Source organism: Crinia signifera, chromosome 4, assembly GCF_055691185.1.
Source record: "Crinia signifera chromosome 4, ASM5569118v1, whole genome shotgun sequence".
Lineage (NCBI taxonomy): Eukaryota > Metazoa > Chordata > Amphibia > Anura > Myobatrachidae > Crinia > Crinia signifera.
Window position 1 is genome coordinate 318,483,426 of NC_139220.1, and position 19,220 is coordinate 318,502,645.

The 19,220-nt window shown below is 46.4% G+C and overlaps 1 protein-coding gene across 1 annotated transcript in view; it reads right to left on the minus strand.

Moving 5' to 3' along the window:
• The window catches only part of LOC146073362 (extracellular calcium-sensing receptor-like), a 31,938-nt gene extending 13,280 nt beyond the window's left edge, over positions 1-18,658 (minus strand). The window contains exons 1-4 of the mRNA XM_083180539.1: positions 18,507-18,658; positions 15,860-16,151; positions 5,848-6,234; positions 2,689-2,916 (exon numbers count right to left, since the gene is read on the minus strand). Coding sequence (XP_083036665.1) covers positions 2,689-2,916; positions 5,848-6,234; positions 15,860-16,151; positions 18,507-18,658 — 1,059 coding nt within the window. The remainder of the gene's footprint in view (positions 1-2,688; positions 2,917-5,847; positions 6,235-15,859; positions 16,152-18,506) is intronic.
• Between the last annotated feature and the right edge of the window lie 562 nt (positions 18,659-19,220).

Consider the following 19,220-nt stretch of genomic DNA (forward strand, 5'->3'; position numbering starts at 1 on the left):
CCTTCAGCCTAAAGGATACCCAAGTTATTGAATATATTGGAGCACTCATGGAATTGACGCCTCCCCAATCCCTGTGCACAGGTAGCCTGGGACTGAGCTATATTTAGGGTGACGTCACCTCTGGTTATTAGATAGAGAGTTATACTGGTGCACCAGCTATCCAGGGTATCGCCTATTGTTATGCTCATCAATGTGACTTGTTTATGTGAAGTTGGATTTATGTATGTACGTGCTGCAGGTAAACCTCAGTGTTAGGGGTACCGTGTCGACTTGTCGACCCAGTAGTAACGTTAAAGCGGGGGTGTTTGACCCCGAGTGTCGTGACGGTACTCCGAACACGTGAGGCCTGCAAGTCCTAGTGGACCCACAGGTACCTGGGTTAGTTGGTGTGTAATTGGCACTGTCGAGCCGGCTCCGTAGATAAGACGCCGTAGCGGCGCGTTACCTTTGTTGTTGCCTAGTATAAATACTGGTTGTCAGGAATAATTGTTACAATACGTGCTATCTAATGACTTGCCTTACCCCTGTGGCTACTGCTTTGCCGTGAGGGTCGGTGGGCAGAGGTTACAATTGAGTTACAATAAATTTGAGTTGTACCGCAGAACGTTGTCCCCTTTCATTGAAGCGTCCCTCCCCTGTCCACCGGAGAGTAGAGAAGTGGATGAACCTGAGCCGTCGCTGAAGCACCAAGGTAGGAAACCCGGTTACTCCTCCAGCACCGGTCACCACATATACATAATACATAATGCTATACAAATATGCATAATACCTAACGCCATACAAATATACATAATACATAACGCCATACAGATATACATAATACATAACGCTATACAAATATACATAATAATGTGCAAAAAGTTTGGAAAATTTGTGAATTTCTTTTTAAATATAGACAGGGGGCTGTGGAACGTAGCTTATTATTTATATAGGGGTAATGTAATCAGGATGAATGGATAAAAGATTGACTATCCCAGGCTAGGGTAAATCAATAAAATCGTTGTCCTGTCCCCAAAATATTTTTCTATTAATACTAAATTATCTGTTTTCCTTATCCAACAATTTATTTACTGGAGCTTTGTTGGTCTGAGGTTATTATTGACAAGGAAACAGATTAATCAGGAGTGTTACATACATTGCCTGCCATTCAGTTGTTGGGAAATATAACGTGCTGATATTTGTATCTCCTTCAATACAAAGGAATGTGTTCGGTATACTGTATTAGTATCCTTCTTTGCTTTGAAAATAATGCAATACTGACAGTTCTGGCATGCAGCCCAGAAATTCAGGATGGATAAGAATGGATTTAAAATACTATCAGTGTATTGAATTAAATATAACAGTATATTTCTCCACTTCAAAATGAAGGATTATTGTGCTGATAAGTCAGGCATGCAGCCTAGAGTCAAACTAGATACAAATGTAACATTGGCCCTTATTCTGGTTGGTGCGGTAATGTCCGCGTGCGTTCTGCCCGCCGATGTTTTGTGTCTGCGCATGTGCAGAGGCGTCTCTGCGCATGTGTGAACAGAACGCACGTCCAAATTCCGCATGAAATGTGTACACTACGAACAGGGGGTGGAGAGGGGCATGAAGGGCTATTTGGGCTCATTACCATATGTTTACACCCCGCGTTTCATGGGCGTTCCCATGAAAACGCTGGGCGTACTTATGGTAATGCGGCCGTGACGCACGTGTAGGGGGCGGACATATGACATTGCCGGATGTCAGCTGCCCGCCCAGATCCCTGCTTTTGCAGGGAGAAATGCCTGTGTGGTCTGAGGTTGCAGGAGCTGCCTGGCCACTCGGTCCTGCATTCGATGGTCTGCGACCATCGAATGATGGGGGAGTTTCCCTGAGATGGAGGAGGTGTATTCATGAGAAATACACTTGCGGTCCGTTCGGACAGCTTCTTACCGCGTTCGGACGGAGTTGGCGATCCGTATGGAAGGCGGGGTTTTGGACGCACGGTCCTGGCCGCATATTCGGATCCGGCCGCACCGATCAGAATAAGGGCCATTATTTGATCATTCCCGGCTTTAGTTATGAAAGCCCATGTATTCAATTTGTGGTGCAACACTGACATCCAGTGGTTATATGTTTTAATTGCGACTAAATGATTAACATTAAATCTAGATGCAGCTCCTTGAGCTTTGAACTTTCAGTGTATGTCACATCTCTTCATATTTCAAATTTCATTGAGGTCTACAGAGAATTTAACCATTGCCAGTCTGTATTGGTCAATTCACTGTGATAAGCAGCACTGATTTCCTATAGTCTTAAATGATTGATATTTCATCCTGATAAATCTTCTAACTGCCATACACAAGATAAATCTCCCTATACTCCATTCCAACAGCTATCCTAGCTACACGTGTTTCACCACTGCTTCCTCAGGCTAAAAAAAGGCCTGATTGGTTATACAGTATGTTACCAAGACTTAACTCTACAACTTATGCTTTAAATTTCTACGTAACCATCAGATGCCATTATTTAGGGTATTTTTTAGACCAAAGGGTGTTACACACATTCATATAACTCGATTGGATTTGGTGATTATGGGCAGGATGTATTAAAGTGCAAGTCCGGCTGCTGTGTGGGATGCCAGACGAATGGAAATACTTTTTAAAGTTCTTATATCTAAATAGCTTAGCTATAATAAAAATGGAAATATTTACAATTTCCCACCTCTTTCTCTCCCATAGACCACAACAACTGACTTGAGTTGATGTTGAGCAGTTGACCAGAAGATTTGACGGTGTCATAGCTTCCAACCTTGACCTGTCCCATAGTCCCCTCTTGGGTCAGCCGCCAGTTCACAATGTCGTAGACGGCAGGGATGTCTCCATTTTCATCAAAATGAATATCACTTCCGCTGCTCAGTGTAACCCTCACATTCTTTATATAGTGTAGGAGCTGTAAAGTATATATTGGTTTATGTTTTTTCTGTTTAGAAAATAGACATTGCATTAAAATTGTAATGGCCAAAATAAAAATATAAGGAGAAAATTCCCTATAACATGTAGGTGTATACGATCCCTTATTGAGATTATTGGCAGTAACGATATGGACAAAGAACATTAATGGGCAAATGTTTAATATTGTAGTAAGTTTGGATAGCAATAAATTTATGCACAGTATAAAGTAATAAGTACTCACCTTGCTATAGTGAGACACATGTCAGGACTCTTATTTCTTATGATCCCAAAGTCCTGCCAGACTCTTCGTCAAATTGCCAGATAAGAAATGCCGGTACTTGTTTAGTTTCCGGCAGCAGATATATTGCATGCGATATCGCATGCAATATCACATGCGATTGAATGCGATACATGCGATGCGATGTGATCACATGCGATTTGATGCGATTTTGTACCTCTACATAACCCCACTATCCACTACGCATGGAGTTGATCTTATATAGTGTAGCGTGTGCAGCGAGTCACCGAGCCCGAAGCGTGGCGAGCGGCCGCGGATTACTTTACATGTATTCCGTGCCGAGCACAGCGAGCCCCTCCTGGGGACGTGCAATACATGTAAAGTAATCCGCGTCCCCTCGCGGGGCTCGCTTCGGGCTTGGTGGCTCGCTGTGCTTGCCACACTTTATAGAATCAACTCCATGTATAGTGGATAGTGGGGTTATGAACAGGTACGAAGTCGCATCAAATCGCATTCGATCGCATCGCATGGAATTGCAAGCTTAAACCATGGCCAAATCTTACAAACCCATATAAACGCTGTTATCTTCTTGCATTATTTACAAAGTAAGTATTGCATGATTGTCCAGATGTAAACTGCTTACAATATAATGTACTTTGCGTATATGGCCGTGGTTTTAGACATCCACATTGTTGACATAAAAATTTTGACATGGTTGTAATGTTATTATTAAACAAACTGATCGGTTGATAATGTCCACTCTGACTATGTCAATGTTCAATATGTCAACAATGATTTTATGTCAACTTTGTTGAAATGTCAACATAGCCTGTCTGTTTTATTCTTTCATTAATGGTAACCCTCAACGGTCACCCTAAAAGTAATTATAACATATATGGGTACATGTTTCCTAGTAGCGTGCCCACTAAGCAAATTGCTTAGTGATCGCATGTGCCGGTTTTTTAATGTCATTTATTTACTGCTGTGTTGGCCCCGGGGGATCACATCGCACCTCCCGCAAAATTGCATGCGATCGCATGCAATTTTATAGGGTGCGATGCCATTAGCTATACAGTTGTGTGAGATACAATTAGGTTTTCCTGACCCCCCCAAAGTGTGGCGAGCGGCAGCGGAACGCGTCCTCCCGACCTTTTCACACCCCCACTATCCACGTCGGCGAGGAGCTGATCTCATATAGTGTGGCGAACAAAGCGAGCCACCGAGCCTGAAGAGCGGCGAGCGCAGAGACCCCCGCGAGGGGACGTGGATTACTTTACATGTATTCCGCGTCCACTGTGGGGCTCACTCGCCACGCTTCGAGCACGGTGGCTCGCTGCCCTCACCACACTATATAAAATCAACTCCACGCCGACGTAAATATGAAAAGGTCAGGAGGATGCGTTCCACCACCCCTCAATGGGCTTGCTGTGCTCGCCACGCTTCGGGGTGGCGTGGATAGTGGGGGGTTCAATAAACATCATTGTATGTCATACAACTGTATAGATAATGGCATGGGATCGCACCCTATAAAATTGCATGCGATCGCATGCGATTTTGCGGGAGGCACTCAAATGGCCCATGCGATGTGATGCGATTTCACTACGCTACCGTACATAGGAAATCTGGGCGCCCTGCTAGGAAACAAGTACCCATATATTCAATCCCTGGTCACAACTGTCGTGACGTCCAGACAGTCGCGACTTCCCGACAGTCGCGACATCAAGACAGTTGTGACGTCCCAACAGTCATGACTTCCTGACCGTCGTGACGTCCCGACAGTCGTGACCCTGGTCCGTTCTTGGCCAGATCGACTAAGATTTGGCAGGCGGGATTCAATATCCCACCTGCCGAGCACCGAAAAGTGGGCGTGTCCACGAGAAATGGCCATTGAATCTTCGAGATATGGCCGTGAGCTCAACAATACATGGCCTTTCTCAGCAGGACAGGCCCGACTGGTTTTAAAGTCTCTGCCGAGATGCTTGTTCAATGCTGTCAGGAAAGGCAGCATTGAATAGGCGCCTGCCGCTATTTTACCCCATCAAAAATAGCATTGGGGGTTTGAATACCCCCCTTAATTTCTCTTTGAGACCAGCAGCTGATAGACAAGCAAACTCGGTAATGAGCGCAGACCCACCCATTGAGTACTTATAAATAATTGTTAGTCAATAAATAAATGAGATATCTTAGTAAATTCTCTTAAAGTTAAATTAGCATTTTGAGGAGCTAGTTCCTGAGACAATAACCTGGACATAACATTACCTGCCATGGTTTAAAGTTAAAAATGTCTTTACAGCTCAAATAAGACAGTGTTCCATCCTTTTGTTGGCATCTTGTCATGTCGTCCAAAGCTTTGGCCAAAGCATAGACAGCAGCATAAAAACTGTGTGTATAGTTTAATCCATTGGTATAGAAATGGCTGTTCTTGACGCTGTCTAGACTCTCTTCTCCTGTGCACACCTTCAATGTAGGATCTAACGTTATGTTTTTCTGATAGAGAAATTGACACCCAAAGAGTTTCTCCCAATATAAGTTCACCCATGAGTCTACAAATGAAGGCCGGACCTTGTCGAGGTAGCCACTGAATCCAGGCATCACCCTGTTGTTGATAAATAAACCAATTGACCCTGATAAAACCTGATAAAAGCTTCCATCTGCAAACAAATGAGACGTTGACCAACCACCATTGGAGACAAAAATCTTCCCTTTGATTTGCCGTCTCAACATCTCATTCATGATAGCAACCAAATTAGCCTCCGAAGCGAACATAATAACAACCTTAACCGATGACTCTTTGATGACTTTGACTATGTGGGGGGCGTTGTTGTCTGGCTGAGATAAACGGATGTATTCAGTGAAGGCCACACATGCTCCAGCCTTTGCTATCTCTTCCCTGATTGGTTTAATTCCCTGTAGGCCATAATCATTTTCCACAGCCACCAGACCGACCCAAGTCCAACCAAAGTGCAGAATGAGCTTACCCAGCCCCTTAGATTGTTCCTTATCACTGGGAACAGTTCTGACAAAAGAAGGAAACCTTATTCTATTACTTAGAAGAGATACGGTTGATGTTGCACTGATCTGGAAAGAGACAGAAATTAATATTTACAGAAACACAAAAAGGTTTGATGATCTTCATGTTTGACCAGGTGAAATCTGGAGGCTCTGCATGTTTTTTTTATAGAGTGTGTGCTTGAATCTGGTGGGCCTGGTTAGACTGAGGTTTAATATAGATAATATTGGGCCTTATTTTGGTTCATTCTTTCTGACAAAATCCTTCTTAGATGGACAAAACCATGTGCACTGCAGGGGGGGGCAGATGTAACATGTGCAGAGAGAATTATATTTGGGTGAGTAATTTTGTTTCTGTGCATGGAAAATACTGACTGCTTTATTTGTACACTGCAATATAGATCTCACTTTGAAGTAAATCCCCACCCAAATCTAATTCTCTCTGCACATGTTACATCTGCCCCACCTGCAGTGCACATGGTTTTGCCCATCTAAGAAGGATTTTGTCAGAAAGAATGAACCAAAATAAGGCCCCTTGATACACTTAAGGTTATTTTGGGACCATAATAATTAGGGATTAGTATTTTATATTTCCAGTTGGCTGTTATCACTGGCTACCAGTACCTATCGCAGTATATAATTTCATTTTGCTGTTGCCACTGGCTAGTGGCTACCAGTACCTAACGCAGTATAGAATTCCAGTTGGCTGTTGCCCCTGGCGACCAGTACCTAACGCAGTATTTTATAATTCCAGTTGGCTGTTGTCACTGGCTACCAGTACCTAACGCAGTTTAGAATTCCAGTTGGCTGTTGCCCCTGGCGACCAGTACCTCATACAGTATTTTATAATTCCTGTTGGCTGTTGTCTCTGGCGACCAGTACCTAACGCAGTATTTTATAATTCCAGTTGGCTGTTGCCACTGGCGACCTGTACCTAACGCAGTATTTTATAATTCACGTTGGCTGTTGCCCCTGTCGACCAGTACCTAACGCAGTATTTTATAATTCCAGTTGGCTGTTGTCTCTGGCGACCAGTACCTAACGCAGTATTTTATAATTCCAGTTGGCTTTTGCCACTGGCTACCAGTACCTAACGCAGTATATAACTGCAGTCAGCTGGGGCCTACCTACTAGTACTGACATATATGCACTCCAGTGGTGCTGTCCTGTGGCATAACTTCACAAAAATAATGGAGAGCCAAAATATGGAGGATAAAAAAATAGGGAAAGATGAAGTGCCACTTTCTCGTAGTTCTGAAGCTCCTGCCACTTGTCATGACGAAATAGACGATGAAATGCCATCAACATCGTCTGCCAAGGCAGTGGCGTAACTAGAAATATTGCGCCCCCCTGCAGAATTTTTTTTTGCGCCCCCCCATACATTAATTATATTTGTTTTCATACATAATACTTACTGTCCCCCATCTCTATCATCGCTACTATGACCCATAACACCTATGCCTCCTGTCCCTCCCATCACAGTTATCCCTTATCTGCCTGTTCCCCCACTAAACAGACATTACAGAGTAGTTCAGACCTGGCAGGCTTCAGGAGCAGGTGTCCGGACTCTGGACACAGCGAAGTTCCTGTAGTCATTTCTTTCAGCTCACTCTCTGACTGTGGCAGCCTTTATAATCAATCTAAAGCCTCACTGTAATATGCTTTACTGTGAGGATTTGGGTTGATTGTAAAGCCTGCCACAGTCTGTATAAATCAAGCGAAGTGTGGCAGGGACAGGACGGAGGAGAGGGAGATCGTTATGTACGAAGCTGGCCACACTGCTGTCAGAGTGTCACAGACGGGTGCAGGGCTGCTGCAGCCAGGCACCACAAATCATCTCAGCACTTTGCATACCTTGCTGAGCTGCCAAAACTCAGCCCCCGGCATTCTCCTCCTGCCTCCAGCTCCTGCATTCACAGGTACTGCGCCCACATATTGCTGGCTCCCCCCGCAGTGGCTTGGGCTGCTGAGCGTTAGTTACGCCACTGTGCCAAGGCCGATGCCCAGTGTAAAGTAGAGGGCATGTAAAATCGAACCCAAAGTTTGGTAAACGGATTCGAAAAAATAAATGTAAATCTTTGGAAGAGAAACATAAACTTGCCAATAAGTCATTTACGACACGGAGTGGCAAGGAACGGCTAAGGCTATGGCCTAAGTTCATGACTAGTGGTTCAGCTTCACTTGATGATCAAAGTCCTCCTCCTCTCCCCCCACAATAGAGTAAATTTAAGAGAGTTAAGCTGACACCGACTAAAAAACAGCAAACAACTCTGCCGCCTAAAGACATATCACAAATCCCCAAGGAGAGTCCAAGGGTGTCGGTGGTTGTGATGCCGGACCTTTCCATCACTGTACGTGAAGAGGTGGCTCCTTTCACCATTTGCAGTACGCCCTCTGCATATGCTGGAAGGATCACCCACAGTCTAGTTCCATATTTTAATAATGAAGGTGATGTTGTTGTACACCAGGAAGAGGATATTGATGTAGCTGGCGCTGAGGAGGAAGTTGACAAGGAGGATGCTGACGTGGTTTGCTTAAATGAGGCACCAAGGGGGGAAACAGTTGTTGTCCATGGGAGGAAAAAGCCCATCGTCATGCCTGGGCTGAGGACCAATAAATCCACGGTCTGGAATTTTTTTTATCCGAATCCGGACAACATATGTATTGCCATATGTAGCTTATGTAAAGCTCCAATAAGCAGGGGGTAAGGATCTTGTCCACCTAGGGACATCCTCCCTTATACATCACCCGAAGACCCTTCATAACTCAGTGTTTAGTTCAGGAACTGTGGCTAGCAGTCCAGGGACACCTAAATCCCTTGGTCCTCCTGTTGGAGCCAAGCGCCTGAAAAGCACACCACCAACTCCCTCGTCTTTAAATTCCTCCTTGATCCAGATCGGGGGGAGTCCTGCAGGCCATGGCACCAGCATGACTGACTCCTCCGGAGGATCCTGCAGCTCTACGCCTACTACTGCCGCAGGTGCTGCTGCTGGTAGTTGGTCATCATCCCAGCGGGAAGTCATAAGATTACTATATCTTTCACTAAGCAATTGACCATCCAACAGTCGTTTACCATGAGGACGAAATACTACAACAGTCATCCTATGGCAAAGCCAATAACTGCAGCCTTGACAGGTATGTTGGTGTTAGACGTGCGTCCGGTGTCTGCCATCAGTGGAGTGGGATTTAGATGGTTGGAGGTATTGTGTCCCCGGTACCAAATCCCGTCTAGATTCCACTTCACTAGGCAGGCAATACCCGCGATGTACAGGGACGTCAGAAAATGTGACCTCAGTGCCCTGAAAAATGCGTTTTTACCCACTGTACACTTAACTACGGACATGTGGACAGTGGATCAGGGCAAACTAAGGACTATATGACTGTGACAGCCCACTGGGTAGATGCATCGCCTTCCATAGCAGCACCAGCAGCATCTCCTGCACCCCAGCTCCTTCCAAGGCAGGCTACGCTGTGAATCACCGGTTTCAAGAAGAGGCACAATGCCGACAACCTCTTACAGAAACTGAGGGAAATCATCTCCCAGTGGCTTAACCCCTTAGACTCTCCTGGGAATTTGTGGTGTCAGACAACGCCAGTAACATTGTGCGGGCATTAAACATGGGCAATTTCCAACATGTGCCATGTTTTGCCCACACAATAAATTTGGTGGTTCAGCATTTCATCAGAAATAACAGGAGCATGCAGGAGATGCTTGCGGTGGCCCGCAAAATTTGCGGACACTTTTGGCACTCTGCCACTGCCTGCCGAAGGCTGGAGCGGCAGCAAAAACTCCGCAACCTGCCCTGCTATTAGCTTAAACAAGAGGTGGTAATGCGCTGGAACTCCACCCTCTATATGCTGCAGAGGATGGAGGAGCAGCAAAAGGCCATTCAAGCCTACACAGCCACCAACGACATAGGCAGATGAGTGGGGCTGCACCTGACTCAAGCACAGTGGAGGCTGATTTCCGTATTGTGCAAGGTTCTCCTGCCATTTGAACTCTCCACATTTGAAGTCAGTTCCGACACTGCCAGCATTAGTCAGGTGATTCCCCTGATCAGGCTGTTGCAGAAGCAGCTGGAGAAAGTGAAGGAGGAGCTAAAGCGTAGTGATTCCGTAGTGACTCTTTGCCATGATACAAGGGTGGTCAGTCTGTTAAAGTCAGAGAAATACATTCTGGCCACCATGCTCGATCCTTGGTTTAAAGCGTATGTTGTGTCTCTGTTTCCGGCGGACACAAGTCTACAAAGGTGCAAAGACCTTCTGGTCTGGAGATTGTCATCTGAAGGGGACCTTGACATGGCCCCAGCTCCTCCTTCATTTTCTCCCACACCTGTGCCTGCGAGGAAACAGTTTCCCACACAACCTGCTGGCGGGGATGCAGGACAGGCAGGAGGGAGTTTGGACATCTGGTCCAGACTAAAGGACCTGCCAACGATTGCTGACATGTCTACTGTCGGTGGCAGGATGCATTGGATGCGGTCACCATTGAAAAAATGGTGGAGGATTACTTTGGTGACAGCATCCAAGTAGACATGTCAGACAGTCCTTACCTGTACTAGCACGAAAAGAAGGCAGTTTGGAAGCCCCTGTACAAACTGGCTCTATTTTACCTGAGTTGTCCTCCCTCCAGTGTGTACTCCGAAAGAGTTTTTAGTGCAGCGAGGAACCTGGTTAGTGAGCGGAGAAGGAGGTTGCTTCCGAAAATTTTTGAAAAGATAATGTTTATAAAAATGAATGATCAATTATTAAAAGAAGACCAGGAATTGCCTCCAGAGATTATAACAGGACCTGTGATTGTGGAGTCCAGTGGGGACGAATTGATAATCTGTGAGGATGAGGAGGTACACACTGTGGGGGGCGAGGAATCAGAGGAGGAGGAGGAGGATGATGAGTGACAATGACATCTTGTCGCTGTAGAGCCAGTTTATACAGGGAGATATTATGAATTGTTTTTTTTTTGTGTGGGGGCCGAAACAAACCAATCATTTCAGCCACAGTTTTGTAGGCCATGTCACTGAAATGTTTGGTTTGTTAAAGTGTGCATGTCCTATATTCTGGGAGTCTGCCACTGCAGCTCTCACCCTGCATTAATTCTGGGAGTCTGCCACTGCAGCTCTCACCCTGCATTAATCTGGGAGTCTGGCACTGCAGCTCTCACCCTGCATTAATCTGGGAGTCTTCCACTGCAGCTCTCACCCTGCATTAATCTGGGAGTCTACCACTGCAGCTCTCACCCTGCATTAATTCTGGGAGTCTGCCACTGCAGCTCTCACCCTGTATTAATCTTGGAGTCTGCCACTGCAGCTCTCACCCTGAATTAATCTGGGAGTCTACCACTGCAGTTCTCGCCCTGCATTAATCTGGGAGTCTGCCACTGCAGCTCTCACCCTGTATTAATCTGGGAGTCTGCCTCTACAGCTCTCACCCTGCATTTATCTTGAAGTCTGCCACTGCAGCTCTCACCCTGACTGGTAATAATCCTAGAGATTAGCAATCAGATTAAATTGATTAATAATAACATAATCAAGCCAAATAGGGGTTATAGTTATATATTATATTTATTATATAGTTATAATAGGCTTATTACACATTTGCAGAACAAGTCAGTGCTGCACGAAATGCCCACTGCTACTCGGCTGCACATCGTAAACATGATCAAGCCAGATAGGGGTCTTATTGGGTATTTAACTGAACATGTACGATTATGCAGGAAGCCACCTGTAATCTGAACTGGTGTACAGCTCCAACCCAGGGGTAAAAGTGGTCCTAGAGAGGTGGGGGAACTCTTTTCCATCTGCCACCTAATCAATTACCCCCTCCCCTCCACCCATTATGCAATGTTTTGAGAGATGACTGGTAATAATCCTAGAGTTTAGCACTCAGATTAAATTGATTAATAATAACACAATCAAGCCAGATAGGGGTCTTATTAGATATTAAACTGATAAAAACAATTACACACTTGCAGAACAAGTCAGTGCTGCACGAAACGCCCACTGCTCCTCGGCTGCACATCGTAAACATGATCAAGCCAGATAGGGGTCCTATTGGGGCCTAGTTTTTCAAACTGCCATCCCGTCTGCCGCTGCAGTGCCACTCTTACATGAGCCACGTGTTTGTGCCGCACACTTGTGTGGCTTAGCATAGTTATCCAGCTACCTCGGTGCAACCTTTTGCCCTAAAAACAATATTGTGAGGTGTGAGGTGTTCAGAATAGACTGAAAATGAGAGGAAATTAATGTTATTGAGGTTAATAATAGCATAGGAGCAAAAAAAAAAAAAAAATCTGCAATTTTAGCAGTTTTTATGCTGTTTTAAAAATAAAATCAGAACCCAAAACCCAAAAGGTTTAGGGGGTGTTTTGGCACAACCCATTAGAACCCAAAACCTGAAGGTAATCAGCACCCAAAACGTGAAAAGTGGCCGGTGCCCATCCCTAGTAAATTCAGCTGGGTCATTTACACCACAGCAGATCATATATATTTCGAACTTGGACTGGTATTTTTCAATCTTAACAATTACTGTATGTTACAATGTTACTATGTTTATGTGTATGACTCAGAGCCCACCATAACTAGTAATAAGTTAATCCTCTGTCTAAAAAATTAACTTGTACAGGTTGAGTATCCCTTATACAAATATCCGTTATTAAAATTATTTTGAAAACCATACATTCCAGAAAGTGATTTTTTCCCCCCCTGCTAAAATCACTACTGGGTACATCTGTAACAGCACTACTGAAGACATAGGGGGGAATTTACTAAGATGTGTATTATTATGTAGTAATAATAATAATCAGAAAGTGTGAGATTTGGTAAAAATCTCCAGGCTTTTTTAAAGAAACAATAATTTACACTGCAAAACCAGTCTGATTTTGCAGTGTAAGGGCGGGATGTATTAAAATACATCGCCGCCCTTCGCGCCCCCCCCGCCGCGATGCCGCCGCATATGTACTAACATATGCGGCTGGCATCGCGATGCGGTGACGGAGGCCCCCCGCGATACCTGTACTGTGGTCTGCGGGGGGTCTCCGTCACCTCCCAGCCGGCTTCTGCAGTTTTCACGCCGGGGACAGCTAAGCAAGCTGTCCCCGGCGCTTCCTCCTCCCCCTGCAGCCGGAAGGACGTCCGGCTGCGTTGCTAGGGGGAGGAAGGGCTTACCTTCCGGGGTCCAGGAGGACCTGCAAGAAGGTAAGCCCAAGGGAGGGGGGAAAGGGGGGGTCGGCGAGGCGGCGGGGTTGCGGCGACGCGGCGGGCGGCGAAAAGAAGCCCATAGGCTTCTATAGGGTATCGCCACCCAAAGGTGGCGATACCCTGCCCTGCGGTGACGTGGCGAACGGGTTTTAGTACATAGGAAAATGCGGTAAAACGGGGGTTTTACCGCATTTTCCCTTTAGTACATCTCGCCCTAAATGATTGCCGCTTTTAACAAACTGGAGATTTCTTAGCAAATTTCTCATTCTGATTCGCTCACCCTATTACATTTCCCCATGATATCTAACAATGGTCAATGGACTATATTGTTTAACCATCACATTGTTATGACTGCTGGACACTGATCACGAATTAGGGGGGTTATTTTAGTTTACTCACAAAGGCACAATCACTCTCTAATGGACAAACCCATATGCACTGCAGGTGGGGCAGATGTAACATGTGCAGAGAGAGTGTTACATTTAGGTGTTTTATTGTTTCTGTGCAGGGAAAATACTGGCTGCTTTATTTTTACACTGCAATATAGATATCAGTTTGAAGTACAAACCCCACCCAAATCTAACTCTCTCTGCACATGTTACATCAGCCCCACCTGCAGTGCACATGGTTTTGCCCATTAGAGAGTGATTGGGTGACATTCTATGCTATGCGCTAAATGCGCATGTTTTATTTGCGCACCACATCGCCGCAAATCGCCTATTTTAAATTCTAATTTTTCAGTCAAAATGCGCATATTTAATGTGATGCGCATTGGAGGCTGAAAAGTGCGAAGAGGGGCGATTTGCAGCGAAGTGGTGCGCTGTATTTAGTCCTGAAAATGTGCGATTTTCATGTCTGAAAATCCCACATTTGCAGGACAGCGCAAAGTGTCAAAGTGTCAAGGAAACATCTCTGCTCTAGATGCGCTAAGATGTTACTTCCTCGGCGTCTGTATTCAGAATGATTTCTGGCCAATCAGGAGCCGTCTTTCTCGGCTCCTGATTGGCCAAGAAATCATTCTGTGCAGAGACGCCGAGGAGGAAACATCTCAGGGCCTGTCAAAGTCCTGCGAGCCGGGTAGCAGATGGGACCAGCGCTGTCACCGGAGAGGATTCCGAGGTCGTCGCCAGGGACCAGGTGAGTTGGATTTGCTTCCTTAGGTACCACTGGGGACTACCTCGGATCCCGGACCCCGGATTCTGCAGCCCAGGAGCCCCGGAACCCCAGGACCAGCCCCGGAACCAGGACCAAGGCCCCGGAACCGGACTCTACTGCCCTGGAGCCCCGGAGGACGGACCCAGGATCCAGGGACCGACCTACGGGCTCAAGGTAGGTAAGTATCAGTGTGTGTGTGTTTTGTGTATATTAAAGTTTTATTTTACAGTGTGTCAGTGTGGTTTTGTGAACTATTTTTTGCACTGCAGAACTACAAGTGCCAGCGGGCCCTTTAATGCCCCGCATGCTGGGACTTGTGGTTCCCCAAGTCCCAGCATGCGGGGTAGGCTTGCTGGGACTCATAGTTCGCCAGTATAAAACAATAGTTTTAATTATTTTTTTTACACAAGTCATCAGCCCGATGCCCACCGCCCAGGGGCATCGGGGACAGCCCCGGACTATCAGCATGGGCTGGTAAGTCCTGGAGGGGGGGACCCCTTCATTGGGGGGGTCCCCACTTCCCCAGGACCCCTGCCCATGCTGACCAGCCAGGGGGTTAATGCTTTGGCCGCGGGAGCTTATATAATAAGTTTCCCCCGGCTGTGGCATTACCCTGCTGGCTGGTTGTGTCCGGTGCTGGTTCTTAAAATACGGGGGACCCCTAGTCACTTTGTCCCCCGTATTTTGGGAACCAGCGCCGGACCTTGAGCCTGGTGCTGGTTTCATAAAATCAAGGGGACCCCTATTTGTCGGGGACCCTGATTTTATGTCACCAGCACCGGCTCAGTGAGCCCGGGGCTGGTTATACTCGGGCGGGGGACCCCGCGCTCGTTATTTTTTTTTTTTAACCCTTTCTTTTATTTTTTACAGCAGAACCCTGCACAGAACATTGCGATCTGTGCAGGGTTCTGGCTAATTCGCCTAACAGACCCTGGTCTGAAATAAGTGCGATAATTAGTCACCTAAAAAATGCGATGTGCAAATGCGCATTGCATTAAATAAGCGACTTGTATAGTTTTCTATACGAAAACATCTGGATGCGATAAAAATGCGAATTTATCTCGCATTTTTATTCAGCACACCTTAACGCACATAATATGCGATTTCAGTCCCTGAGCGCATCCCATTAAATGCGATATCGCCATTTTGTGGTTTAATTACCGCAAAAAAACGATAATCGCACAGCATAGAATGTCACCCATTGTGCCTTTGCGAGTGAACTAGAATAACCCGCTAAAAATGCCTTTTCTTCACAATTGATGCACTTAGCTGACATAATGTTATGTTTCCCAGTCCAATCCTTTACTTTACTGCAGGGTACATGATAAAATACATTTTCTTACCTGAGGGTATCTCAAGACTCCCAACATATTTGCCAAGATAATTGAGTTTGCAGAAAAGTAAGATCCTATAACCGCACTGAAGGCTGATTGCCCACGACACCGGTAGTTGGGGATGGGGGTTCCAGACTCAGATAAGAGGTGTAAGGCTCCTTGTACCTCATAGTGAGGCACGTTACACGTCTTATACACCTGTAGCCCTAACGTCAGGTTGCCGAGAATATTGGGGTTCTTATTGATCTCTTCTACTGCAAACATTATGGCTAGAAGTTGTTGGTAGGAGTCCAATGTGAATCTTCAGGATAGAAGTAAGTATAAGAAGAAAAGACAGTGTAAGTAACAGAGTTAGTTGCATAGAATAAAATATAAAAAATATCTAATAAGTACAACAGGCTTGCCTACCGAAAATCGGGTCCCCCTCCCGGCCCCCCGGAAAGGTGGGCAACCCTCCCGTGTCCCCCACTGCGCCCCCTGATCACGGCCATTTTATCCCTACCTCGGCATTTAAATGCCGCAATCCGCGGGTCTCAGAGGAGGGGAGGAGCTAAAATGACACAATCGCATCATTTTAGCCAAATAATCCTAATAATCTAAATGTTCTTGTCTTGATGGAATTCTACACTGAGGGACTATTTCTGTAGATGTCACCGCGGAAATACTGAATATTCTAGAGCTACAATTCACCATTTGCAACGTGATATAAACCTAACACGACTGGATGGTTTTTCTTTACCGGTAGCTAAGCAATGTTGGGGAAGGGTCTCTGTGAATTGTGCAGCCAGTAGGAATTACTTTGTTTCTGTGCAGGGTAAATACTGGCTGCTTTATTGTTACACTGCAATTTAGATGTTCATTTTAACACACCCCACCAAAATCTAATATCCCTTTCACATCCCAAAAATAACCTAGGTCGATTCCGGGTTATTTTCGGGTCAACTTGGGTCTCTGTGCGATCTAAAAAAAGTACTTTTTTATATTTACCGGGTCCACCAACCCGGCATTTCAACCCGGGTTAAAAGAAGGGTTGATCACAGGTCGGATCCAGGTTGCTGTGCAGTGTGAACGGGCGACCCGGGTTGAGCGACCCACGTTATGGAGGAGACCGTAATTGGAGGCAGCTGCAAGTGCTGCCTCCTCGCCACCCCCGATTACGCGCTGCCGCTCTGCCCCCCACATGCATGTGGGCTTTTTTGCTTTACTGACAAACCCGATTCATGCCCAAGATGAAGGATGTGCTACACTGAAAATGCAGTTAAACCCCCGTTATCTGGGTTTTTTCTGCATTTTTATATGCATTAATGCCCCACCGGCTGGGCTTTGCCACATGAGGTTACGCCAACTACCCCCACCGATCCGCACCGCTCCTCCCTCACCTGTGTCCGGGCCACTTCCTGCTGTGCTGCCCGGACCACTGACCTCCTCCTCCCTGCACCCGGAAGAGGATAGCCTGGCAGTCCCTGCAGCCGTCCGAGCAGAGGTAGAGCCACAGGGGACGCGGTCACACCCCCCCCCCCCCTCTTATCACAAGATCTGCCCTCTGCAAAACTAATCTCATATGTTAGTACAAATTTGATTAGTATGATTGCGATGTGTGGCGGGTACATCCTGGTTTGGTACATCCCATCCTGTAACTGAAGAAAACCTCCTCACACTCTCTGGTGGTACAAAAGGAAATGATAAATCACCTTATTACTCCTATGAACCATCTAGTGGGGTTTCTTAAGGTCCATACACACTGGACGACTTTGAGCTGAAAGTCGCTCAAAACAGCATGCTGGAGCGGCTTTTAGCTCAAAGCCGCCCAGTGTGAATGCCCAGCGATGCGTGATGAGCGCTGCTGCGCCCTCCCGCATCATCGTTGGGAAAGCCGCTCATCTGCTGGTATTACCAGCAGATGAGCGGCTTTGAGGACGGCTTTGCAAAACTGTCCTCCCCCCGCCATTGGCGCCGGGCAGGGGGAAAGCCTCTCAGTGTGTATGAACTGAGCGGCTTTCCCCCCAGCGATGAATGTGATCATCGCTGTCCATATAGCCCATAGTCACCCAGTGTGTATGGACCTTTATAGGTACTCTATAAATCCTTAGATCTATTAACCAATTATCTCGCACATCCCAGACTAGGGTGGCCAATCCTGGGATCGGGATTGGCGGTATCCCGGGATTTGGCCCCCAAAAGGCCGGGATTTCAATCCCGGGATTGGAGTTTCCAATCCCGGGATTAGACTGCGCATGCACAATCTAATGCCGGGCAGCGTCTGAGTACCCGCTCAGACGCTGCCTGGCTTCTCCTGGCACCTGGCAGGCAGGTCACCTCACGCCCGGCAGTATGAAGAAGACGCGCCGCTCGCCCGCCCAACTAGCCAGCCAGCAGCAGCATTAACCACCTGTCCCCCAATCCGGCTCCTGGCTCCCGAAGCTGACCGCCCATCCACCCACCCACCCAGCAACCCATCCACCCACCCTGCAACCCATCCATCCACCCCTCCTGCAACCCAGCTGCACCTGCATGTAAGTAAATGCGGGGCAGCCAGGGCGTTTTTCTATTAGAAAAAGCCAATCCCGGGATCCCGGGATTGAAAAAATGCCCCGGGATTGGCTTCCTTATACCAGACATTATATATATATATCTATATTTGGTGATCCATACTTACGGTGCACATTTGATTGTGGGAGGTCTTTCTATAAAGAGATATTTTTGGTAAACGTTATTCAAATAAATAGGCATCAGAACTCCGATCATAATGTCTCCATGTTGTGTGAACCCCTCGAGAGAAGGGACATCCAGTCGGCAGCTCTGGTCCATGGAATAAATCAATTGAAGCAGAATAAAAATGGTCATGGAACAGGTTACGGAAGAGAATCTGTACATTTTATATCCGATATGTTGGAAATGACCTGTAGTATAGACAAGGCTGACAGATCAGACTTACAGTGTAACATCGATGCAGTAACAAACAGGAGGAGATATATCCCACTTATCTTGCTGTTTATATATACATGTGATGTCAGCCAAGCAGGCCTCACCCACCGCCGTTCCCATAAAATGCTGGGCATTCCCCTGCTCCAACCCCTTGTCCAGCCCCACCCACCACCTCTGGAGCAAACGGCCCAGCAAGTGAAGGTGATGATATGGGCCGGCTTCCATAGATCTCTACCGCGCCGAGTCTGGGATTATATGAAGAGATGTGAGGATTTGAGCAAGCCTACATCCACAGAAGATCTGCGGTTAGCTCTCCGAGACGTTTATAATAAACTCCCTGCTGAGTTCTATTCCTTCACAATGGCTGATATAGGGGATAGGGTGAGCCGTGATTGGACATCGTTTTCAAACATGGCGCTGTGAGCAAGCCAATCATGGCTCGTAG